Raw genomic sequence first — 26250 nt, forward strand, 5'->3', positions numbered from 1 at the left:
ACGCTCTGTGAAATTGAGTAGGTACGAAAAAGGCAGGGCTATGAATATGCTACGTGTCGGATTAGAAATCTTCATTGGACGTCTCCCGTCAGATTTATTTCCAATAAATCACATAAACTCGTTTTTTTTTTTAGAAGGGAATATAGGTTCATCATTACCAACATATAAATTATTAGGTCACCAAACTAAAACGTTTCAGAAGAAGCGGCGATGTCTGGGATCAAAAAACAAAGAACGGTAGGCTATGTCATTATGTTAGACTTTTGGTATGTTACGTTACTTATTTCATTCGGATCTGTGGTCGTTGGGTGGGGGGCAGACAGTGTATCAAATTGGATAACTTTTTTTCTATCTAAACATGTAGGCTTCGTATGTTGAGTACCGAAAGAGAGACATTGGTGCAGAGTCGAAAGTTATTCTATAGCTAGCATTATTTCTAAACTGAAAGTTCTATAGGAATGTTCTATGTTAACCACAATTACCTTCCTTCCCCCTTTTCACCAGCTGTGTATAGAAAAATATAGCATAGAAGAATCATTCTTACCTGTTTTTCGGAGTTTTGTTAGTGGTCTACACAAGCAAGTGACTCAGTCAGTTTCAGCCACAAATCAGCGTTGGGGGTTCAGTAGACCTGTGGATTGACTGACCGCTTCTCGGGAAATCACTGCAATGCAAAACTGATTCTTGAATAAATTCCCTTTCGAGTTATAACAATAGGTAGATTATACGGCCACGTTGTATATTATTCCACCGATGTTATATACAGTATTAGCATTTTATAGCCTACAGATATTGTATAATAACATGTCGTTTATTGTATAGAATGTATTCTAAGTCTTACTATATGATAGTGTATGATGTGCTTCACTATTTCAAATAGCTGAGATGTTAAGGCTTTTGACATATTTAGTGATGGTATCTAGGCTATACATTTGGATCTGTCTTATGTCCTCTCTAAACAGTGAACCAAGTTGTTCCAGTTGGACTAGTTTTAATTAAGTTTATCCATGTCCCTAACAACAAGGGCTCATTGAGGAGTTATGTCTGCTGGAGTGAGGCTACAGTAACAGTGAGCCACTATGAGAGTCACTAATGAATGAAGCTCAGATATCACGTGTCTGGGCAGGCCTGGGAGAGGCACAGCCTGGCCTTTGAGGGGTTCCAGCAGCGAGCATTGGGCCTGACTGCCACACTGCAGGACTGTATGAATGAATAGGCCTGTTTGTTTCCCCCTGTCCCTCTGCAGCCCCCACCAACCTGGTCCGCCAACACACCACACAGTATGGGAAGCCACAAAGATGCAATTAGGCAGGCTGGACAAGGACTTATTAGAAGAGGCTAGAGTGACATGAGTATACCTTGTTGTATCTAGATGATCTGTACAATTAAAGCTTCCCTGGGTTGGGGTTTATATCTTTCTAATATCTGTATGTGCCTGATCAGTAGTCAAATCCCTTTTACACAGGGCTCTTCAATGTCAGTCCTGGAGGGCCAAAACACTTCTGGTTTTCATGCTCTCCTTCTAATCAGGGATTGATTCAGACCCGGGACACCAGGTGAGTGCAATTAACTACCAGGTAGAAACCAAAACCAGAAGTGTTTCAACTCTCCAGGAACGTAATTGAACAGCCCTGCTGTTTTACTTCTAATGATGAGCTGTAAACTGAGAGGAATGGCTTTCAGACAGATTGTTCTGCTTGGCATTCAAACAAATGGGAAAGTATACATGTCTTGCAGAGGACTTAAGTCACTCATTATCAAGCTATCACTACAAATTACAGCACAGTTCAGTGTTTGTCAGCTGACTAAAATACTGTGTTCAGGTGCAAACCCCTAAGGCAGAATTTCTTTGTCCTGTACTAATAGCTCAATTAGGAATGTGCAGATGTGCAATCGTGCAGTCTCTCTGGTTTCAGGACCTTCAGAGGGCCACTAATGTCGTGTACCAGGCTCACCATGTGAGCCGGTCCAAACGAGGCCAAGTGGTGGGCACCAGAGAGGGCTTCAGAGGTTGCACTGTCTGGCTCACTGGTAAGCAAAAGCCCTCTCTCTCTATCTCTCCAATACTAGACCACAGAGTTTCACAAAAGCCATGTTGGATAATGGATGTATTGTAAACTGGCACTGTGTACTGAAGGTTTGTCAGGTGCCGGAAAGACAACCGTCGGCTTTGCCCTGGAGGAGTACTTGGTGTCCCATGGTATTCCCTGCTACTCCCTGGATGGGGATAACATCAGACAGGGGCTGAACAGGAACCTTGGCTTCACCTCTGTGGACAGGGAGGAGAACATCAGGCGCATCGCTGAGGTGGCCAAGCTGTTTGCAGACGCAGGATTGGTCTGCATCACCAGCTTCATTTCTCCATTCACTAAGGTGAGTGAAAGTTAAACAGACACTGTTCAAATTCTACTTGATATGAAATAATCAATTGGAAAATTGTCAAAGGAGCAACTCTAAGTCATCCATTGTGATGGATCCGAGCTCTGGCCTGTATAGCTGCTATACTGTGTCTGACTGCATTCACTTCCGTTGGTATTTGGTTTTGAGGACCTCTTTTTGTTATGGAAGTAAAATCAAGATACCAAACATGTTGATTTTTGCTACCCAGTCTCTTTCTCCTGTGCATAGGACCGGCAAGAAGCCAAAAAGATCCATGTACAATCTGGGCTACCGTTCTTCGAGGTGTTCATCGACGCTCCCCTGGAGGTGTGTGAGAGCAGGGATGTCAAAGGCCTCTACAAGAAGGCCCGTGCTGGAGAGATTAAAGGTACTGATCAGACTGACTCTGCCCTCCAGTGTTCCAGTTCTCTGTTATAGTACATTACACACAGCTACATTTACAAGTATAGATCACATGGCTTCAAAGTCTACTACTTAACATACTGTTAAACAAGCAAAAAGAGTGGGGTTATATAATGTACAGCCAAAGTACTATATTGACTCTGCACTAAAGTAGTGTAAATGATTGACAAAGTCCTTAACAGGTATCCTGACCCCCTCCCCTTAGGCTTTACGGGCATTGATTCGCCTTTTGAGAAGCCTGAGTCACCTGATCTTGTGCTGAAGACTGGAGAGATCTCAGCGAATGAGTGCATCCAGCAGGTGGTCGAGCTGCTGAAGGAACAGGTGAGTCTATCTATGGTCCCTGAGACCTCACTGGGCCTCGCCTGTCTGTGGTGTATTCCTCATTGTATCTCTACCGTGAGGAAAATGTCCTAGTCATTAGAAATGAACTTGTTAATGTACTATCACATTGATCCTTTTGTTTTGTAGAATATTGTGCCCACTGGTGTGACAGAGGAAGTGACTGAGCTCTTTGTGCCAGAGAACAAGCTGGACTTGGCACTGAGCGACGCCAAGACACTGCCTACCGTCAGCATCACCAAGGTAACAAATCCTTCTTCTATGCACATTTTGGGGTTTGACACACACAATCTGACCCTTCATGTTGAGTGGTAACACCTGATGGGACCACACCCTACTGACGTTTTGTACTGTATTTCCTGTAGCTGGACCTCCAGTGGGTGCAGGTGCTGGCGGAGGGCTGGGCCAGCCCCCTCAAGGGCTTCATGAGGGAGAGGGAGTTCCTGCAGGTTCTGCACTTCGACACTCTTCTGGATGGTAATAATGGTATTTTATAACTTCATAGATGACACAGTTTAATGTAGCATATGCTCATATCAATTTAATGGATTGTTCCTGATAGGGCCCATGTTCGTCTGTAATATCATGTTCTATTGACATGTTATGCACATGTAACAACACCTACCTCTACCTCACAGAAAGTCAATAGAGCTCACAATGAGCCAACAGAGGTCTGTTGACTTTTCTGTCAGTGACATAGAATGACATGTGGTTGGCAGGTGGAAACATCAACCTCTCTGTGCCGATCGTCCTGCCCGTTTCCAAAGAGAGCAAAGAGAAGCTGGACGGCTGCGCAGCATTCGCACTTGAGTTCAAAGGTTGCAGAGTGGCAATTCTCCGCAACCCTGAGTTTTATGAACATCGGAAGGAAGAGCGCTGTGCCAGGCAGTGGGGAACCACATGTCCTCAGCATCCTTACATCAAGGTTAGGATTGCCTTTTAGAACTGTCCCTGTTAATATCATGAATTTGCTTGTCAACAGAACATACTTGAATGAAAAATCAGAAATGTAAAAAAAATAAAAATAAAAAATATCTCACAGATGGTTATGGAGGGTGGTGATTGGCTGGTTGGTGGAGATTTGGAGGTGCTAGAGCAAATCAAATGGAACGACGGTCTGGACCAATACCGCTTCACTCCAAGAGAACTGAAGCAAAAGTTCAAGGAAATGAAAGCAGGTGAATAGCTTATTATATTCTGTTTAACTCTCACTTCCTGTCTGCTGTCTCTCTTAGTGCTGCATTGTGTATGCTAATGTCTACTTAAGGCAAACGCTGAAAAAACACAGTGATGATGAAGAAGACTTAGCAGTCACTTAACTTCTATGGGCTAGGTGGGATGCTAGCATCCCACCCGCGGTACACACTATCAACCGCCAGTGAAATAGCATGGCGCGAAATACAAAACAGCAAAAATCTCAATTTCATTTTCTCAAACAATCAACTATTTTACACCATTTTAAAGATAAACTTCTCGTTAATCTAACCACATTGTCCGATTTCAAAAGGGCTTTATGGCGAAAGCATAAAATTAGATTATGTTAGGACATAAACTTCACAAGAAAAACCACACAGCCATTTTCCAAGCAAGGACATGCATCACAAAAAACAAAAATACAGCTAAAATATTCACTAACCTTTGATCTTCATCAGATCAAATCAAATCAAATTTATTTTTATATAGCCCTTCGTACATCAGCTGATATTCTCAAAGTGCTGTACAGAAACCCAGCCTAAAACCCCAAACAGCAAGCAAAGCATGTGAAAGAAGCACGGTGGCTAGGAAAAACTCCCTAGGAAAAACTCCCTAGGAAAAACTCCCTAGGAAAAACTCCCTAGAAAGGCCAAAAACCTAGGAAGAAACCTAGAGAGGAACCAGGCTATGAGGGGTGGCCAGTCCTCTTCTGGCTGTGCAGGGTGGATATTATAACAGAACATAGTCAAGATGTTAAAATGTTAAAATGTTCATAAATGACCAGCATGGTCAAATAATAATAATCATAGTAGTTGTCGAGGGTGCAACAAGCACGTCCGGTGAACAGGTCAGGGTTCCATAGCCGCAGGCAGAACAGTTGAAACTGGAGCAGCAGCACGGGCCAGGTGGACTGGGGACAGCAAGGAGTCATCATACCAGGTAGTCCTGAGGCATGGTCCTAGGGCTAAGGTCCTCCGAGAGAAAGACAGAAAGAGAGAAAGAGAGAATTAGAGAGAGCATATTTAAATACACACAGGACACCGGATAAGACAAGAGAAATACTCCAGATGTAACAGACTGACCCTAGCCCCCCGACACATAAACTACTGCAGCATAAATACTGGAGGCTGAGACAGGAGGGATCAGAAGACACTGTGGCCCCATCCGATGATACCCCCGGACAGGGCCAAACAGGCAGGATATAACCCCACCCACTTTGCCAAAGCACAGCCCCCACACCACTAGAGGGATGTCTCCAACCACCAACTTACCGTCCTAAGACAAGGCCGAGTATAGCCCACAACGATCTCCGCCATGGCACAACCCAAGGGGGGGGGCGCCAACCCAGACAGGAAGACCACGTCAGTGACTCAACCCACTCAAGTGACGCACCCCTCCCATGGACGGCATGGAAGAACACCAGTAGGCCAGTGACTCAGCCCCTGTAAAAGGGTTAGAGGCAGAGAATCCCAGTGGAAAGAGGGGAACCGGCAAGGCAGAGACAGCAAGGGCGGTTCGTTGCTCCAGCCTTTCCGTTCACCTTCACACTCCTGGGCCAGACTATACTTAATCATAGGACCTACTGAAGAGATAAGTCTTCAGTAAAGACTTAAAGGTTGAGACTGAGTCTGCGTCTCTCACATTGGTAGGCAGACCATTCCATAAAAATGGAGCTCTATAGGAGAAAGCCCTACCTCCAGCCGTTTGCTTAGAAATTCTAGGGACAATTAGGAGGCCTGCGTCTTGTGACCGTAGCGTACGTGTAGGTATGTACGGCAGGACCAAATCGGAAAGATAGGTAGGAGCAAGCCCATGTAATGCTTTGTAGGTTAGCAGTAAAACCTTGAAATCAGCCCTTGCCTTAACAGGAAGCCAGTGTAGGGAGGCTAGCACTGGAGTAATATGATCAAATTTTTTGGTTCTAGTCAGGATTCTAGCAGCCGTATTTAGCACTAACTGAAGTTTATTTAGTGCTTTATCCGGTTAGCCGGAAAGTAGAGCATTGCAGTAGTCCAGCCTAGAAGTAACAAAAGCATGGATTAATTTTTCTGCGTCATTTTTGGACAGAAAATGTCTGATTTTTGCAATGTTACGTAGATGGAAAAAAGCTGTCCTTGAAACAGTCTTGATATGTTCTTCAAAAGAGAGATCAGGGTCCAGAGTAATGCCGAGGTCCTTCACAGTTTTATTTGAGACGACTGTACAACCATCCAGATTAATTGTCAGATTCAACAGAAGATCTCTTTGTTTCTTGGGACCTAGAACAAGCATCTCTGTTTTGTCCGAGTTTAAAAGTAGAAAGTTTGCAGCCATCCACTTCTTTATGTCTGAAACACAGGCTTCTAGCGAGGGCAATTTTGGGGCTTCACCATGTTTCATTGAAATGTACAGCTGTGTGTCGTCCGCATAGCAGTGAAATTTAACATTATGTTTTCGAATGACATCCCCAAGAGGTAAAATATATAGTGAAAACAATAGTGGTCCTAAAACGGAACCTTGAGGAACACCGAAATTTACAATTGATTTGTCAGAAGACAAACCATTCACAGAGACAAACTGATATCTTTCCGACAGATAAGATCTAAACCAGGCCAGAACTTGTCCATGTAGACCAATTTGGGTTTCCAATCTCTCCAAAAGAATGTGGTGATCGATGGTATCAAAAGCGGCACTAAGATCTAGGAGCACGAGGACAGATGCAGAGCCTCGGTCTGACGTCATTAAAAGGTCATTTACCACCTTCACAAGTGCAGTCTCAGTGCTATGATGGGGTCTAAAACCAGACTGAAGCGTTTCGTATACATTGTTTGTCTTCAGGAAGGCAGTGAGTTGCTGTGCACAGCTTTTTCTAAAATTTTTGAGAGGAATGGAAGATTCGATATAGGCCGATAGTTTTTTATAATTTCTGGATCAAGATTCGGCTTTTTCAAGAGAGGCTTTATTACTGCCACTTTTAGTGAGCTTGGTACACATCCGGTGGATAGAGAGCCGTTTATTATGTTCAACATAGGAGGGCCAAGCACAGGAAGCAGCTCTTTCAGTAGTTTAGTTGGAATAGGGTCCAGTATGCAGCTTGAGGGTTTGGAGGCCATGATTATTTTCATCATTGCGTCAAGAGATATAGTACTAAAACACTTTAGTATCTCCCTTGATCCTAGGTCCTGGCAGAGTTGTGTAGACTCAGGACAATGGAGCTTTGGAGGAATACCCAGATTTAAAGAGGAGTCTGTAATTTGCTTTCTAATGATCATGATCTTTTCCTCAAAGAAGTTCATAAATTTATTACTGCTGAAGTGAAAGCCATCCTCCATTTGCGAAGGCTGCTTTTTAGTTAGCTTTGCGACAGTATCAAAAATAAATTTCGGATTGTTCTTATTTTCCTCAATTAAGTTGGAAAAATAGGATGATCGAGCAGCAGTAAGGGCTCTTCGATACTGCACGGTACTGTCTTTCCAAGCTAGTCGGAAGACTTCCAGTTTGGTGTGGCGCCATTTCCGTTCCAATTTTCTGGAAGCTTGCTTCAGAGCTCGTGTATTTTCTGTATACCAGGGAGCTAGTTTCTTATGACAGATGTTTTTAGTTTTTAGGGGTGCAACTGCATCTAGGGTATTGCGCAAGGTTAAATTGAGTTCCTCGGTTAGGTGGTTAACTGATTTTTGTCCTCTGACGTCCTTGGGTAGGCAGAGGCAGTCTGGAAGGGCATCAAGGAATCTTTGGGTTGTCTGAGAATTTATAGCACGACTTTTAATGCTCCTTGGTTGGGGTCTGAGCAGATTATTTGTTGCAATTGCAAACGTAATAAAATGGTGGTCCGATAGTCCAGGATTATGAGGAAAAACATTTAGATCCACAACATTTATTCCATGGGACAAAACTAGGTCCAGAGTATGACTGTGGCAGTGAGTAGGTCCAGAGACATGTTGGAAAAAACCCACTGAGTCGATGATGGCTCCGAAAGCCTTTTGGAGTGGGTCTGTGGACTTTTCCATGTGAATGTTAAAGTCACCAAAAATTAGAATATTATCTGCTATGACTACAAGATCCGATAAGAATTCAGGGAACTCAGTGAGGAACACTGCATATGGCCCAGGAGGCCTGTAAACAGTAGCTATAAAAAGTGAGTGAGTAGGCTGCATAGATTTCATGACTAGAAGCTCAAAAGACGAAAACGTCATTGTTTTGTTTTTTTTAATTGAAATTTGCTATCGTAAATGTTAGCAACACCTCCGCCTTTGCCGGATGCACGGGGGGTATGGTCACTAGTGTAACCAGGGGGTGAGGCCTCATTTAACACAGTAAATTCATCAGGCTTAAGCCATGTTTCAGTCAGGCCAATCACATCAAGATTATTATCAGTGATTAGTTCATTGACTATAACTGCCTTGGAAGTGAGGGATCTAACATTAAGTAACCCAATTTTGAGATGTGAGGTATCACAATCTCTTTCAATAATGGCAGGAATGGAGGAGGTCTTTATACTAGTGAGATTGCTAAAGCGAACACCGCCATTTTTAATTTTGCCCAACCTAGATCGAGGCACAGACACGGTCTCAATGGGGAAAGCTGAGCTGACTACGCTGACTGTGCTAGTGGCAGACTCCACTAAGCTGGCAGGCTGGCTAACAGCCTGCTGCCTGGCCTGCACCCTATTTCATTGTGGAGCTAGAGGAGTTAGAGCCCTGTCTATGTTCGTAGATAAGATGAGAGCACCCCTCCAGCTAGGATGGAGTCCGTCACTCCTCAACAGGCCAGGCTTGGTCCTGTTTGTGGGTGAGTCCCAGAAAGAGGGCCAATTATCTACAAATTCTATCTTTTGGGAGGGGAAGAAAACAGTTTTCAACCAGCGATTGAGTTGTGAGACTGCTGTAGAGCTCATCACTCCCCCTAACTGGGAGGGGGCCAGAGACAATCGATGCCGACACATCTTTCTAGCTGATTTACATGCTGAAGCTATGTTGCGCTTGGTGACCTCTGACTGTTTCATCCTAACATCGTTGGTGCCGACGTGGATAACAATATCTCTATACTCTCTACACTCGCCAGTTTTAGCTTTAGCCAGCACCGTCTTTAGATTAGCCTTAACGTCGGTAGCCCTGCCCCCTGGTAAACAGTGTATGATCGCTGGATGATTAGTTTTAAGTCTAATACTGCGGGTAATGGAGTCGCCAATGACTAGGGTTTTCAATTTGTCAGAGCTAATGGTGGGAGCCGTCGGCGTCTCAGACCCCACAACGGGAGGAGTAGAGACCAGAGAAGTCTCGGCCTCCGACTCCGACTCGCTTAATGGGGAGAACCGGTTGAAAGTTTCTGTCGGCTGAATAAGTGACACCGGTTGAGCATTCCTACAGTGTTTCCCTCCGGAAGCCATGAGAAAGTTGTCCGGCTGCGGGGACCGTGCGAGGGGGTTTATACTAACGTTACTATCTGTACTTACTGGTGGCACAGACGCTGTTTCATCCTTTCCTACACTGAAATTACCCTTGCCTAACGATCGCGTCTGAAGCTGGGCTTGCAGCACAGCTATCCTTGCCGTAAGGCGATCGTTCTCCTGTATATTATAGGTACAACGACTGCAATTAGAAGGCATCATGTTAATGTTACTTAGCTTCGGCTGTTTGAAGTCCTGACGAACCATGTCCAGATAAAACCTCCGGGGTGAAAAAGTTGAATGAAAAAAGTTGAGTGAGGGAAAAAGTAAAAATATACGGTAATGAAAAAGTAAAAAACCGTCAGGTAGCAAAGTAAGATCGGCAACAAAACGCACAGCAGCGTAAACAAGTCTGCAAGTTGTGACAGGAAACAGGATGTATGCCTGGATGTATGGCACTCATAGGACTTCATGTTACACAATACATGTATGTTTTGCTTGATAAAGTTCATATTTATATCCAAAAAAAACATTTTACATTTGCGAGGTGATGTTCAGAAAATGAATTCGCACCAAAACCGGTGAATGAGCACATCAATTTACAAAAATACTCATCATAAACGTTGATAAAATTTACAACAGTTATTGAAAGAATTATAAATATACTACTCCTTAATGCAACCGCTGTGTCAGATTTTAAAATAGCTTTACGGAGAAAGCACATTTTTCAATATTCTGAGTACATAGCTCAACCATCAAAGCAAGCTATACAGATACCCGCCAAGTTCTGGGGTCAACTAAACTCAGAATTAATATTATAAATATTCTCTTACCTTTGCTGATCTTCGTCAGAATGCACTCCCAGGACTCCTGCTTCCACAAGAAATGTTGTTTTTGTTCAAAATATTCCATATTTATGTCCAAATACTTCCGTTCGTGCGTTCAGATCACTATCCAAAGGCATAACGCGCGAGCGTAAATCCAGACACGAAAAGTCAAATAGTTACATTACCGTTCGTAGAAACATGTCAAATGTTGTTTACAATCAATCCTTAGGGTCTTTTTAACATAAAACATCGATAATATTCCAACCGGACAATAGCGTATTCATTACAGAGGAAAAAGAAGGAGTGGCACGCCAAATGTGCCCGCGCAGTCCACTCATTGACTGAGCTCCTATTTTCTGCCCAGTAACAGGAGAAGTATGAAACACGTTTCTAAAGGCTGTTGACAGCCAATGGAAGCCTTAGGAAGTGCAATTCGACCCCACAGACACTGTAGTTTCGATAGGGATTCAAAAGAACTACAATTCTCAGATTTCCCACTTCCTGGTTGGATTTTTCTCAGGTTTTTGCCTGCCTTATGAGCTCTGTTATACTCACAGACATCATTCAAACCGTTTTAGAAACTTCAGTGTGTTTTCTATCCAAATCTACTAATAATATGCAAATATTTGACTCTGGGCCCGAGTATTAGGCAGTTTACTCTGGGCACGCTTTTCATCCGAAAATGAAAATACTGCCCCCTATACCTTAAAAAGTTAAGGAACCTCCTTTTTTTGCGTTCCCCCAGACGCCATCTTCGCCTTCCAGCTTCGCAACCCGGTCCACAACGGCCACGCCCTCCTGATGCAAGACACGAAGCGGCGGCTGCTGGAGCGAGGCTACAAGAACCCTGTCCTGCTGCTCCACCCGCTGGGAGGCTGGACCAAAGACGATGACGTGCCTCTGGACTGGCGCATAAAACAGCATGCTGCCGTACTGGAGGAGGGGGTACTGGACCCAGCCAGCACCATCGTGGCCATATTCCCCTCCCCCATGATGTATGCTGGACCCACTGAGGTAGGGCAATGGTTTCCCCTGGTCTACATCTTAGATAGTTCAAACAGTGTAAGTGAAATCTAACTGGATACAAGTGGCGGTTTTATGATGTGATTTTCTTTTTTTTACTCAACGTTGTGCTTTGCTCACTTGAACAGGAAGGTGGTGCGGCGGTCCTTCAAGTTTCGTCCTGGAACTTTGTCATCAATGTCTGGCATTCTCTAGGTTTATGGTGCTTTCAAGACAACTTGGAACTCAGAAAAAACAAGGTCGAATAATAACGTCAGTGATCTTCAGGTCGTAGCTCTAGAAAAAGGCCTGAGTTCCCAACTTGGAATTCCGAGTTGGATGATCGTTCAAAACTTATTTTCCCAGTCAGAGCAAATTTTTTCCCCCCAGAGTTCCCAGTTGTCTTGAACTCACTGAAGTCTGAGATTTCCCAGTTCCGAGTTTCCAGTTGTTTTGAACGTGGCAGAAGTCATGCTAGCTTGACAGCATGGCCAATGTATTCAAACTTTTCTGTTTATCCTTTAAAGCTTGGAAAAGGGTCTCTTAAACCCAGACTTGGACCACACACCCTCTACACCGAATAGCAGGCAGGGAAGCAAAATAGTGATTGCTTTGCAACGCTTGCAGTTAGCCACTGATTCCTTCCAAACCACACATTGATGAATTTGCAATTTCCAACTTGTGTAATGTTTATGTCCAATGAGCACCAATACGTTTTATCTCTTCATATGACAAGGATTGAAAAGGATTTGTCAACGTGATTCATGATGATGACTTGTTGTCTAGTTTGCTAGCTAAGCTATGGTAGATGTCACGTGATTTGACATAATTTTATCTGTGGCCAATGACCTTGAGCCTTCTTGGATGGGCACTTCTAATGTAAATCTATGGCAGCACCCAAGGGGGCTTGAACTTTCTATCTCTCCCCGTAGATTTTGCGACAACATAGTGTCCTAATGAATAACAGAACACTGAGCTAATCACTACGTAACAAGAGAAGATTACCAACCCCTGTGCTTTGCAAGGTCTCTGACTTCCTTCCTACAGGCTGTCTCATTGTTGTCGGTGATCAGGCTTACTACCTTTGTGTCGTTGGCAAACGTAATTATGGTGTTGGAGTCGTCCTTGACCAAGCAGTTATGGTCAACAATGAGTACAGGAGGGGACTAAGCACGCACCCCTGAGGGGCGCCGTGTTGAGGATCAGCGTGGCAGATGGGTTGTTGCCTACCCTTACCACCTGGGGGCGGCCCATCAGGAAGTCCAGGATCCAGTTGCAGAGGGAGGTGTTTAGTCCCAGAGGTCCTTAGCTTAGTGATGAGCTTTGAGGGCAATATGGTGTTGAACACTGAGCTGTAGTCAATGAACAGCAGTCTGATGTAGGTGTTCCTTTTGTCCAGGTGGGAAAGGGAAGTGTGGAGTGCAGTAGAGATTGCGTCATCTGTGGATCCGTTGGGGCGGTATGCAAATTGGAGTGGGTCTAGGGTTTCTGGGATTATGGTGTTGATGTGAGCTATGACCAGCCATTCAAAGCACTTCATGGCTACAGACCTGAGTGCTACGGGTCAGTAGTCATTTAGGTAGGTTACCTTGGTGTTCTTGGGCACAGGGACTATGGTGGTCTGCTTGAAACATGTAGGTATTACAGACTCGGGCCAAGGTCAGGTTGAACATGTCAGTGAAGACACTTGCCAGTTAGTCAGCACATTCTCGGAGTACACGTCCTGGTAATCCGTCTTGCCCGGCAGACTTGTGAATTTTTGCCTGTTTAAAGGTCATACTCACATCGGCTACGTCGAGCATGATCACACAGTCGTCCGGAACAGCTGATGCTCTCATGCATGCTTCAGTGTTTATTGCCTCAAAAGGCACATAGAAGTGCGACTGGCTTCCCTTTGTAGTCCCTAATAGTTTGCAAGCCCCGCCACATCCGACGAGCGTCGGAGCTGGTGTAGTAGGATTCAATCTTAGTCCTGTATTGACACTTTGCCTGTTTGATGGTTTGTTGGAGGGCATAGCGGGATTTTTACAATTTTATTTGTCCCCAATTTTGTGATTACGATCTTGTCTCAACGCTGCATCCCACCAACAGGCTCGGGAGAGGCAAAGGTCGAGTCATACATCCTCCGAAACATGACACGCCAAGCTGTGCTTCTTAACGCCCGCTCAGTTAACGCGGAAGCCAGCTGCACCAATGTGACAGAGGAAACACCATTCAACTGACAACCGAATTCAGCCTGCAGGCGCCCGGCCCACTAGAGCGTGATGAGCCAAATAAACCCCCCTGATGTGGTATACTCCTCAATGCCATCGGATGAGTCCCGGAACATATTCCAGTCTGTGCTAGCAAAACAGTCCTGTAGTTTAGCCTCTGGTCAGCTGACCACTTCCGTATTGAGCGAATCACTGGTACTTCCTGCTTTAGTTTTTGCTTGTAAGCAGGAATCAGGAGGATAGAATTATGGTCAGATTTGCCAAATGGAGGGCGAGGGAGAGCTTTTTACGCGTCTCTGTGTGTGGAGTAAAGGTGGTCTAGAGATTTTTTTCCTCTGGTTGCACATGTAAAATGCTGGTAGAAATGAGGTAAAACGGATTTAAGTTTCCCTGCATTAGTCTTCAGCCACTAGGAGCACCGCCTCTGGATGAGCATTTTCTTGTTTGCACTCAACGAGTTGTATAAGGCCACAAGCAATCTTAGTGCCAGCATCGGTTTTGTGGTGGTAAATAGACGGCTATGAAAAATATAGATGAAAAAGCTGTCATCAAGACAAAGGGTGGCTACTTTGAAGAATCTCAAAGAGAAAATATATTTTGATTTGTTTAACACTTTTTTGGTTACTACACGATTCCATATGTGTTATTTCATAGTTTTGATGTCTTCACTATTATTATACAATGTAGAAAATAGTAAAAATAAAGAACAACTCTTGAATGAGTAGGTGTGTCCAAACTTTTGACTGGTACTGTATAATATTATTATTATTATTATTATATGTATATTTTTCCCCAACTGCTCTGAATGACTGGTTGCCACTGCTGGACACTAATCTCTGTAAAAATGTATTTCTAAGCTTTGTTTTATTTAGTAGAATCAGGTTATATCTGTAGTCACTAGACAAGTGTTTGTCTTTCCACCCGTTAGGTACAGTGGCACTGCCGGGCACGAATGATAGCTGGTGCCAACTTCTACATCGTTGGTCGAGACCCTGCAGGCATGCCTCACCCCGAGACCAAGCAGAGCCTGTATGAGCCCACCCACGGGGCCAAGGTCCTCACCATGGCCCCTGGTCTCCCCTCTGTAGAGATCATCCCCTTCAGAGTGGCTGCCTACAACAAGACTAAAAGATCTATGGACTTCTATGATAAGGAGAGGTAAATTGACAGCTAATATTTTGCCCCTTATGTTTTTCCAGACTATGTGGCCTGACCAGGAAAATCTCTGGGCTCTAGTTGTAAGCAATAACTAGCGCTCAGGAAAAACTTCCCTACAATGTCAAAAAGTAACTGAGAGATTGAGTCAAGCTGCTTCACTCACTTTGTCTTACCTTCCTTTCCAGACACCAGGAATTTGAGTTCATATCTGGGACCAAGATGAGGAGGATGGCACGCAGCGGAGAGAACCCTCCGGATGGTTTCATGGCCAATAAGGCCTGGAAGGTCCTCACAGAGTACTACAGCTCCCTGCAGAAGGACGAATGAACACCTTGGTTCAAACAGACAGATCACTCTTAAGCTTCTCTATTTTCATTTTAAATCAATTACTGTAGACATTTAGGCTTTAATGAAATACATGCCAGAGTTTTTTTTTTTACTAAACTGAATATCATGTAAACTGGAAATTATCTAGTTTGATGTGTGGGTCAAAAAAAATCTGTAAGCAGTGTAGAAAAAAGTTGAAGTCTGAGAGTTGTGACGAAATCAATATGAATGTTTTAACAGATCACATTTGTTACCTATGTATGTGTACTTCCAAGCTAGTAACTTAAAATGTATGTTTTTGAAGCTGTGAGAAGACTAATTCCATAGTTGAATGACCAAGAAGAGTGTGATGAGTGGAAGGGGTTTTAACTATCCCTGTGTAATGAATGAAACTATATTTATCAAGTGATGCCATATTACCTAATTTCTAAATGTTCTTATACTGCAGCTAGCCTTTTTATATCAGTACTTTTCAGGAAGTTTCAAGCAAATAAATGATTACATGACAATGAACAATATTGGTGTAATTTATTTTAGCAGACACCAGAATTCAGGGTAAAACAAATTTAAAAAAAATAGTCAATATAAAAAGCAAAGCAAGCATTTTACCTAAACCAAAGTTCAATAATTTATAAAACCTACAATTTCCACCAATCCCAACCCCCAAAACAAAATGTCCATAGACAACTTGTCATTCAAGTCAACTATGAATTGGCAATCACACACATTCAATAGATTACAATGGCTGTTGCATGTGGAAGATACGGGAAGTTTGTCATGTAGAAATAATCAACCATTACACATCCTGGTCATCACAAGGGATAAACAGAAACTATAAGACATGACAATCACAAGCAGTTATTAGATTCTACTGTAAATTAACCCTGGGCTGAAGACAAGGACCTGAAAGCACAATGCATGTTTCCTGATATATTGAAGTTTTAACCAAAGTACACTTGAATAATACATACCTTAACATAAGCAGCTCATGATATTGAAGTAAATAAATCTACAGTAAGTTAATATGAGGTAATGGAAGGCCATGTCACTTTACTCAAACATCTTTGCATCTGGTATCATGTTCTCTTCACAACATCCACAGCGATAATTCACTTTCAAATAGGAGTTGAATTGTTCTGATAAATATTTTATCATGCGTGATAAAACTTCTGATCCAATTCATAATTCTGAGAACCACTCAATGTCCAACTAGCTAATAGTTGAACGATGACAGTGTCAACTGTAAGTGGCAAATTTTATTACCGATGTTACACTAGTTCGATAAATGACTTTCCTGGGAACAAAAAAACCCCCATCAGTAAACATACAGTACCAAAAGAAGCAACATGTGATGTTCAGATAAAAGCCCAAGGCTAAGTCAATATTACTGTGTGTCAGTACATAATTGCCTCCCTATTACTTATATCAAACCTGAAAGGATCCATGGCTGTGCCCATATTTTGCAGTCTCAGAGCCAGTTTCAGTGAGACCTTGGTTGGCCAGATACATAAAACACTAATGCCAACATAAGTATCATGTAACGCCTAACTTCCACATAACAAATAGCATTTTGACAGAAATATTTCATGTGAATGCATTGAACTCAAATGTTCTTAAAATAACAAATGAGCTAAGACGTTACAAAGTGATGTTATGATAGACATTACACTTATGTATATCTCTTTAAGTTCTCTCCACCAGTAAGTACTCTACATACATAGAAAATAATAAGGAAAGCATATCCAGGCGCTTAATAGTTCTCCTTTGCATGTTAAGACTCAATCCAGAGTAGAATGAATCAGAACCGTCTGTCCATCTGCCGACTTCGACTTCCTCATCTTCTGCCTGGCAATCTGCATGTCGTCCTGATTGATGGACCGGATTTGATCCTGGATCCTGGAGACAAAGACAAGGTCAGTATCTTGCTGGTAACTACAGAAGGCACTCTAATAGTGTGAAAATCACTAATCACTACTAATGCTCATATGAAAAGCAAATGTAAAGACATTGGTATTGGAAGATCAAGTTAGGTCTCAAGAAGTATGTGTTTATACGGGCAGAATTGGGCTGCCTGTGTAAACGCAGTCAGAGGGGTGTGGTACCTTTCATCAGCATGGGTGTTATGGACAAAATCCCGCACACATAACAGAGCAGCATCCCGACACATCTCTCGGAGATCACTTCCTGAGAATCCGTCAGTCTCCTTCGCCATGTCAACAAAGTCAACAGCGGGATCCACCTGGGAAATGCATGGGGAAGTTTAGTGGAAACACAGACAAATGTGTAATTGTGTAATTGAATTACCATGTAAAACTTACATTTTCATTTTTCAATATGAGTTTCAAGATTTCTTCCCTCTGCATGCGATTCTGCAAGACAATAATAGTTTTAGCAGGAATGTTATACATTTCTGGTAATCTCATATAGTACTGCATAAATAACCATTGTTAGGGCGGTCTCAATTACCATATAACCGTGTTACTGACGGTTATGGATGAAGACCGTCATGAAAAGTAAATAACCGTCATAATATCTATCTATATTGTTTTTTGTGGGGGGACTGTGGTAAACTCACAGGTAGGGCTGTTGTGGTGACTGTATTACCACCACATATATTATTTAGTATATGTAAAAACAAGATTAAATCAAGAATACTCTGATGGGTGACAATATTAGCCTATCACTTGTGAATTATATATTATCACGATTCCCAGCAATAGAAACAATGCCTTTTTTGCGACCATTTCAAATCATAGTGGCACACCTCATGTAGCCTAGCCCATAGGCCTATATGTTTTAACAGGTTCGTATCACAACTAAAGGAGCCAAATAACTTTTAAAATTAAGCACATTACTCTGCTTAACAAGGGGTGTAGAGCCTAACTGGCATACATCTTTGTAACACTGCAAAAATCTGAAACTTTTTGTCAAAAAATTATGCAGAGAAACTAATCCATGCTTGTGTCACTACTGCAATGCTCTACTTTCCAGCTACCCGGATAAAGCACTAAATAAACTTCAGTTAGCACTAAACACGGCTGCTAGAATCTTGACTAGAACCAAAAAATGTGATCATATTACTCCAGTGCTAGCCTCTAGCTTCCTGTTAAGGCTAGGGCTGATTTCAAGGTTTTACTCCTACCCATCTCTCCGATTTGGTCATGTCCCTAGAATTTCTAACCAAACAGCTGGAGGCAGGGCTTTCTCCTATAGAGCTCAATTTTTATGGAATGGTCTGCCTATCCATGTGAGAGACACAGACTCTGTCTCAACCTTTAAGTCTTTATTGAAGACTCAGCTCTTCAGTAGGTTCTATGATTGAGTGTAGTCTGGACCAGGGGTGCGAATGTGAACGGCAAGGCACTGGAGTGACAAACCGCCCTTGCTGTCTCTCCCTGGCCGGTTCCCTTCTCTCCACTGGGATTCTCTGCCTCTGACTCTATTACAGGGCCTGAGTCACATTTACATTTACATTTAAGTCATTTAGCAGAGTCACTGTATTACTGGCGCTCTTCCATGCCATCCCTAAGAGCGGTGCGTCACTTGAGTGGGTTGAGTCACTGACGTGATCTTCCTGTCCGGGTTGGCACCCCCATAGGTTCGTGCCGTGGGGGAGATCTTTGTGAGCTATACTTAGCCTTGTCTCAGGGTAGTAAGTTGGTGGTTTACAGATATCCCTCTAGTGGTGTGGGGGCTGTTTGCCCTGTATCGTCGGACGGGGCCACAGTGTCTTCCGACCCCTCGTCTCAGCCTCCAGTATCTGTGCTGCAATAGTTTGTGTGTCGGAAGGACTAGGGTCAGTCTGTTAAATCTGGTGTAATTATCCTGTCTTATCCGGTATCCTGTGTGAATTTAAGTATGCTCCCTCTAATTCTCTCTCCTCCCGGAGGACCTGAGCCCATGCCTCAGGACTACCTGGCCTCCTTGCTGTCCCCAGTCCACCTGGTCTTGCTGCTGCTCCAGTTTCAACTATTCTGCCTGCGGCTATGGAATACTGACCTGTTCACCAGACGTAAAAATACCATAAAAATCACCTTAAAAAAGCACCTTTATTATAGAACCATTACATGCATAGTCGCATTTGCCGTCACTTTTGATAATGGTGTTTTCCACTAATGGAACATTCGCGCTTCTAGCCTACTGCAGTGTGCACATTGCTGCGCTTATGTGAAGAAATAGTTTATCAACATTAAGCTAAACGTTCTGATCTGTTGAATCAGCCACATTGCGTAAAAAACGTTTTTTTATTTTTTTATGCTAGTGGTTGTATTAATTTGGGATCTATTGCATCCCACAACTGTCCCAGACTATGTATGTAATATTTATTTCTCATACAGAATAGGTCGACTTCTGTACTATGGGGGATAGTAGATTGACATAGGCTAGTGCTTTTGCTGTTCGTTAGGCCTACATCTTGTTGGCTGACGAAAAGTAAAATGTGGACAGTTCTTCCAATATCTTCAATATGCACCTCAGAATTGGATAAGGACGCATGCAGTTGCATCCCCGATGTGTCTGTTTTCTCTTGTAGCCTGTGAGAAAGATCCAATCACGTGATGGAGCGTGCAGCACTCAGGGAGAAGGGCACAACGGCCACTGGCCGCAAAAGGCATGGATTTTTTTAGGGTGCATTACGGCCACACAAACGGGACGCCGCCGTGAAATTCTAGGCATTGTCAAGTGCTTGTCAAACTGTGAATGAGTGACTGATGTAGTGTTCACAGCCTGCACAAAAAACAAAGCAGAGCTCATGCCTTTCAAGCAACTTTTTTCAAATCATTAGAGTCATTAGAGCCTTACAATGTATTAAAAATCAAAACATTTTGCCCAACGTTTGTAGAACAACTAAAGTTACATGACTAACTCTAAATTAAGCATATAGGAATACCCATTTCTTTGATAACTGCTCAACACAGAATAACCGCACGTGCGCACTCCCTCAAATCGTTTGGAGAAAATATCCTTAACATTTTATTTAGCTTGTTCAATTGTATTCTTCATACTATAAAATAATGCCACGGAATTCTAAGCAAATCTTGTCTGCTAAATGAACTAGTGTAGCCCAGAGGCAAATGACATAGCCAGATCTGGACCTAACAAGACAACTCAGAGTATGCTATTTTGTTCTTCTGAAATAGACTACATTTTCTTCATATCATGCTTTTTTAGACTTGTCTAAAATAAATAATGGATTTATTTTGAAGGTGTAGGCTATATTACATGGATTTATTAGACTTTTTTAAAAGGGAATTGTTCCAAAAGGTCTGCATCAGTGGCTTGTAGGCTGTGTGTGGAAGCCAGGAGATGCTAAATGTGTTTGTTAATTAACGGTCAATCACCGTGAGACAGACAGTTATTTTCTTGACCATCGCCAACTGACGAAATTTCGTGACCACCACAGCCCTACTCATGGGTACACTCGCAATGGCTGCCTAGTATTGTGACGCAATAATTCCCATGGTAATATAGAATGTTCATTTCAATGATGTTAACTGATGTGGCTCATGCAATGTAATGCATTTTTTGTCATGCCAATTGAGTTGAATCAACAAATCACAGCACATATTGATGGGTACACTTCCTGCTTTGCTCCTATGAGTACACTCGCAATGGTCGCCAGTCCACCTACTATGCCATTATTGACTTGAATGGGGACATCTGTTCTATTCATTCTATTTCTATGGTAGCACATGCAGCCAAGACCAGATTTAGCTATTTAACGGTTATTACGGAAACAGTGGTTGTTTGTCTGGCCAATTACAATCATCCAAAATTCCAGGACCGTCACAGCCCTGCTCATAGTACTGTGTATATACTGATAAACGCGTACACTTTGTGAATAGACTCACAGGCTGATTTATGTGAAATCTTGTGGGCATTCTCCTCAGAATGGCGGAGTCGAGATCCTGTGGACGGTTAGTGGCCCCCATAATGATGACCTACATGGGGAAAAGGTGAGAGGCAGTTGAGAGAGACTCAACTAGACAGGAGTCACATGATGATCAATGTATTTAATTATCAACACAAAGGCTGCAAAACCGAAACGTCTGTGTACGCTATCCCTGATGCCTTAAAAATAATAAAAACAAATACAAAATGAAGCAAGCTTTACGCGACATCCTTTGGAGTGCGGACCTGTCGCACCTTTTTGCTTATCCTTCATAATGGACCTACCTGGCAGTTGTAGTCTGTCTCAAGCCCATCCCACAAGCTCATGAACTGAGCCTTCATCATGGCTGTGGCCTCGTGGTCAGAGCTGGAACGGCTTCTCAGGAAAGAGTCTGGAACAGAACATTACAGGATCGAGAGGAGCCGGGGATGATGACAACATAACTGGCTTAGCTGAAGTACCCAAACAAGATTTAAAGTACTGTATAGCATCTGTGAAAGATAATGGTAAAATAAGCATTTACCAATCTCATCAATGAAGATGATTGAGGGCTGGAGTTTAATGGCTAGAGAGAAGACGGCAGAAGCCAGTTTCTGAGACTCTCCATACCACTTGTCTGTGAGGGTGGAAGGCTGCAGGTTGATGAAGCGGAAACCAGCATCTTTGGCAGTTGCTTTGGCGATCAGCGTCTTCCCACAGCCAGGTGGTCCGTACAGCAGCACACCTGTTATCATAATGAAAGGGGTAAGAGGAGTGGCTGAAGGAGGTCCAGTTGAACCTTTATATACATTGTGTCTATCTAGGCTTGTGCACCGGTCTCAATAAGCAAATCTTGTACGAAAACAAGAGACTCACCTTTTGGTGGCTGAAGCAGTCTGGATCCCTTGAACAGGTGTCTCTTCTGGATGGGAAGTATGACAGTGTCTTTCAGCTCAGTGATGACTTCATCTAGGCCAGCAATATCACTCCATGTGATCTGTAGAGAGAGCATCACATCAGTTAGTTATGGGGAACAGACATACAGGTGACTGCCAAAATAAAGGAAACACTTGAGTAAATGAGGGATGAAGTATATTGAAAGCAGGTGCTTCCACATAGTGTATTTGGAAAGTATTCAGACCCTTTTACTTTTTCCACATTTTGTTATGTTACAGCCTTATTCTAAAATGAATTTTTAAAAAGTCACTCTACACATACTACTACATACAATGAAAGCGAAAATAGGTTGACATTTTTGCAATTTATAAAAATTACATAAGTATTCAAACCCTTTGCTATTAGACTCGAAATTAAGCTCAGCTGCATCCTGTTTCCATTGATCAACCTTAAGATGTTTTTACAACTTGATTGGAGTCCATCTGTGGTAAATTCAATTGACTGGACATGATTTGGAAAGGCACACACCGGTCTATATCAGGTCCCACAGTTGACAGTGCAAAAACCAAGCCATGAGGTCGAAGGAATTGTCCGTAGAGCTCCGAGACAGCATTGCCTCGAGGCACAGATCTGGGGAAGGGTACCAAAACATTTCTGCGGCATTGAAGGTCCAGTGGATTCCATCATTCTTAAATGGAAAAAGTTTGGAACCACCAAGCCTCTTCCTAGAGCTGAGCAATCGGGGAAGAAGGGCCTTGGTCAGGGAAGTGACCAAGAACACGATGGGCACTCTGACAGAGCTCCAGAGTTCCTCTGTGGAGATGGTTGTCCTTCTGGAAGGTTCTCGCATCTGTGCAGCACTTCACCAATCAGGCCTTTATGGTAGAGTGGCCAGACGGAAGCCACTCCTCTGTAAAAGGCAAATGACAGCCCGCTTGGAGTTTGCCAAAAGGAACCTAAAGACTCAAGACCATGAGAAACAAGATTTTCTGGTCTGATAAAACCAAGATTAAACTCTTTGGCCTGAATGCCAAGCGTCACGTCTGGAGGAAACCTGGCACCATCCCCACAGTGGTGGCAGCATCATGCTGTGGGGTTGTTTTTCCAGCATTAGGGACTGGGAGACTAGTCAGGATTGAGGGAAAGATGAGTGGAGCAAAGTACAGAGAGATCCTTGATGAAAACCTGCTCCAGAGCGCTCAGGACCTCAGACTGGGGCAAAGGTTCACCTTCCAACAGGACAACAAACCTAAGCACACAGCCAAGACAATGCAGGAGTGGCTTCGGGACAAGTCTCAATGTCCTTGAGTGGCCCAACCAGAGCTCATTGAACATCTCTGGAGATACCTGAAAATAGCTGTGCAGCGACGCTCCCCATCCAACCTGGCAGAGCTTGAGAGCATCTGCAGAGAAGAATAGGAGAAACTCCCCAAATACAGGTGTGCCAAGCTTGTAGCGTCATATCAAAGAAGATTTGAGGATGTAATCGCTGCCAAAGGTGCTTCAATACATTTGCTGAAATTCCAGTTTTGCTTTGTCATTATGGGGTAGTGTGTGTAGATTGAGGGGGGAAAAATGTAATACATTTTTTAATAAGGCTGTAATATAACAATGTGGGAAAAGGGGTCTGAATACTTTCCAAATGCACTGTAGGTGTAGATCCTGAGTTAATAGGGTCATGTATAAAAATGCCCAGTTGCCCATTATTTTGGCTACCATGGCTAGAAGAGATCTCAGTGACTTTGAAAGAGGGGTCTCAAAGGAACATAGTGGGGTTTAAAGGGTGTGTGTGCGTCAGTCACAGACCTCAAACCAATTAAACACTTAAAACCTGTTGGGTCTAGGGGGCAGCATTTGCACGTCTGGATAAAAAAAATGTACCCGATTTAATCTGGTTACTAATCCTACCCAGTAACTAGAATATGCATATACTTATTATATATGGATAGAAAACACTCTAAAGTTTCCAAAACTGTTTGAATGGTGTCTGTGAGTATAACAGAACTCATTTGGCAGGCAAAACCCTGAGACATTTTCTGACAGGAAGTGGATACCTGATGTGTTGTATTGATTTTAAACCTATCCCATTGAAAAACACAGGGGTTTAGGAATATTTTGGCACTTCCTATTGCTTCCACTAGATGTCACCAGCCTTTACAAAGTGTTTTGAGTCTTCTGGAGGGAGATCTGACCGAACAAGAGCCATGGAACGGTGATGTCCCATTAGACACCTGGCGCGCTACTTCATGTTGGGTACCCTCGTTCCAATACGTTATAAAAGGCTATGCATTCGTCCACCTTGAATATTATTCATGTTCTGGTTAAAAAAGGCCCTAATGATTTATGCTATACAACGTTTGACATGTTTGAACGAACGGAAATATATTTTTTCCCCTCGTTCATGACGAGAAGTCCGGCTGGCTTACATCATGTGCTAACGAGACGGAGATTTTTGGACATAAATGATGAGCTTTTTTGAACAAAACTACATTCGTTATGGACCTGTGATACCTGGAAGTGACATCTGATGAAGAGAATCAAAGGTAATGGATTATTTACATAGTATTTTCGATTTTAGATCTCCCCAACATGACGTCTAGTCTGTATCGCAACGCGTATTTTTCTGGGCACAGTGCTCAGATTATTGCAAAGTGTGATTTCCCAGTAAGGTTATTTTTAAATCTGGCAAGTTGATTGCGTTCAAAAGATGTAAATCTATAATTCTTTAAATGACAATATAATATTTTACCAATGTTTTCTAATTTTAATTATTTAATTTGTGACGCTGACTTGACTGCCGGTTATTGGAGGGAAACGATTTCCTCAACATCAATGCCATAGTAAAACGCTGTTTTTGTATATAAATATGAACTTGATAGAACTAAAAATGCATGCATTGTCTAACATAATGTCCTAGGAGTGTCATCTGATGGAGATTGTAAAAGGTTAGTGTATCATTTTAGCTGGTTTTATGGTTTTGGTGACCCTGTCTTTGACTTGACAAAACATTACACACAACTCTTGTAAATGTACTGTCCTAACATACTCTAAATTTATGCTTTCGCCGTAAAACCTTTTTGAAATCGTAAAACGTGGTTAGATTAAGGAGATGTCTATCTTTCAAATGGTGTAACATAGTTGTATTTTTGAAAAATTTGAATTTTGACATTTATTTGGATTCAAATTTGCCGCTCTTGAAATGCACCTGCTGTTGATGGAGTGCACCACAGGTGGCACGCTAGCGTCCCACCTAGCCCCAAGAGGTTTTAAGGGAGGTTCTGGAGCAACGCCTCAGACAGTGTTTTACACCACCATTAACAAAAACACACACACCAAAAAAAAAAAATAGGCATTTCTTGTGGAAGAATGGTGTCGTATCCCTCCAATAACATTCCAGACACTTGTAGAATCTATTCCAAGGCACATTGAAGCTGTTCCAACACCCTTAAGACACGTTATGTAGTGTTTCCGTCATTTTGACAGTTACCTGTATATTCATTTCTGTTGGAATGTTGTTACCCAGCAAGACACCAAAAATTGTAACTCAAACAGAAGGGGAACTAACAAAGAGTTACTGACAACCAAAACGAAACAGGTGTGGTTCTAGGAGTGGTTCTGAAAGACACGTCATGTTGTCCACTGAAAGTTGACTAGCAACAACTAGGACCTAAAAGACACCCATGAGCTGCCACTAAATTTGCCCAAGAAGAGGCAAACAAAATTAAAACCCACCCCAAACTGAGACAGGAAGTAAACAAAAAGGTGGAGCAAAACTAACATGGAATAACAGATAAAGGATAGTTTGTTATAAATCAAAGAGGGAGCGCCAACTAAAGGTGTTAACCCTCCACATCTCTCAAGGTAACTGGAGCACTGGGCCAGCCGCTCTCAAATATCCCCTGTACCAGCACAGATTTAACGCCTTCTGACTAACGAGATGACAAGCCAAGCCAGCACAGGTTCAACACATACTGACTAACGAGGTGACACCAAATCGGTGCACCCAATGTGCTAACATCCAACCTCAAAATATAAATGGAAAAACCAACACTTGTAACAGTTGGGTTCAAACAATGGTGTATTGAAGCAGCTCTCTTACCTGCATGGTCAACGGGTCCACCAGATGTGCTGCAATGCTCATCTCATACTCTGAGAGCTTGACATTCTGCACACCGATCTGCTTCATGAGTTTCTCTGCCTGAAAAAACCCACCTGTCAATAGCCATCTACATTCCAATACAGTCCCAACAA

The 26250-nt window shown here is 42.8% G+C and overlaps 3 protein-coding genes across 5 annotated transcripts in view; 1 reads left to right on the forward strand and 2 right to left on the reverse strand.

Annotated features, from left to right (window-relative positions):
* Window positions 1-957, reverse strand: part of LOC106578955 (phosphatidylcholine:ceramide cholinephosphotransferase 1) — a 58661-nt gene extending 57704 nt beyond the window's left edge. Inside the window, exon 1 of the mRNA XM_014158274.3 lies at window positions 545-957. The gene's annotated coding sequence lies outside the window, so the exon portion shown is untranslated. The remainder of the gene's footprint in view (window positions 1-544) is intronic.
* Window positions 1-15749, forward strand: papss2b (3'-phosphoadenosine 5'-phosphosulfate synthase 2b). Of its 2 annotated transcripts, XM_045701844.2 has the most exons (13): window positions 1-237; window positions 1247-1280; window positions 1917-2031; window positions 2138-2373; window positions 2629-2767; window positions 3008-3126; window positions 3274-3387; window positions 3510-3621; window positions 3864-4069; window positions 4187-4322; window positions 11279-11547; window positions 14677-14906; window positions 15092-15749. In XM_045701844.2, exons 1-13 carry the CDS (start codon window positions 41-43, stop codon window positions 15231-15233), a joined length of 2049 nt encoding a protein of 682 aa, XP_045557800.2. In that variant the 5' UTR covers window positions 1-40; the 3' UTR covers window positions 15234-15749. The 2 variants fall into 2 exon arrangements, with proteins under 2 accessions (XP_045557800.2, NP_001133801.1); NM_001140329.1 differs by lacking the exon at window positions 1247-1280 and having other exon boundaries at window positions 50-237; window positions 15092-15742.
* Window positions 15747-26250, reverse strand: part of atad1b (ATPase family AAA domain containing 1b) — a 12446-nt gene continuing 1942 nt past the window's right edge. For both annotated transcript variants that reach the window (XM_014158278.3, XM_014158279.3), the window contains 8 exons: window positions 26099-26197; window positions 21979-22099; window positions 21647-21847; window positions 21408-21514; window positions 21083-21172; window positions 17552-17602; window positions 17336-17472; window positions 15747-17129 (listed from right to left, as the gene is read on the reverse strand). In XM_014158278.3, coding sequence (XP_014013753.1) covers window positions 17012-17129; window positions 17336-17472; window positions 17552-17602; window positions 21083-21172; window positions 21408-21514; window positions 21647-21847; window positions 21979-22099; window positions 26099-26197 — 924 coding nt within the window. In that variant the 3' untranslated portion in view covers window positions 15747-17011. The remainder of the gene's footprint in view (window positions 17130-17335; window positions 17473-17551; window positions 17603-21082; window positions 21173-21407; window positions 21515-21646; window positions 21848-21978; window positions 22100-26098; window positions 26198-26250) is intronic.

Source organism: Salmo salar, chromosome 19 (genome assembly GCF_965601325.2).
Source record: "Salmo salar chromosome 19, fSalSal1, whole genome shotgun sequence".
Taxonomy (NCBI): Eukaryota; Metazoa; Chordata; class Actinopteri; order Salmoniformes; family Salmonidae; genus Salmo; species Salmo salar.

Excerpts from the sequence above, each read along its gene's own strand:
- papss2b (XM_045701844.2), top strand. The coding sequence starts at position 41 with ATGAATATGCTACGTGTCGGATTAGAAATCTTCATTGGACGTCTCCCG. Across the intron at positions 2,032-2,137 it reads TTGCACTGTCTGGCTCACTG|GTTTGTCAGGTGCCGGAAAG; the intron begins GTAAGCAAAAGC and ends TGTGTACTGAAG. Across the intron at positions 2,768-3,007 it reads CCGTGCTGGAGAGATTAAAG|GCTTTACGGGCATTGATTCG; the intron begins GTACTGATCAGA and ends CCCTCCCCTTAG.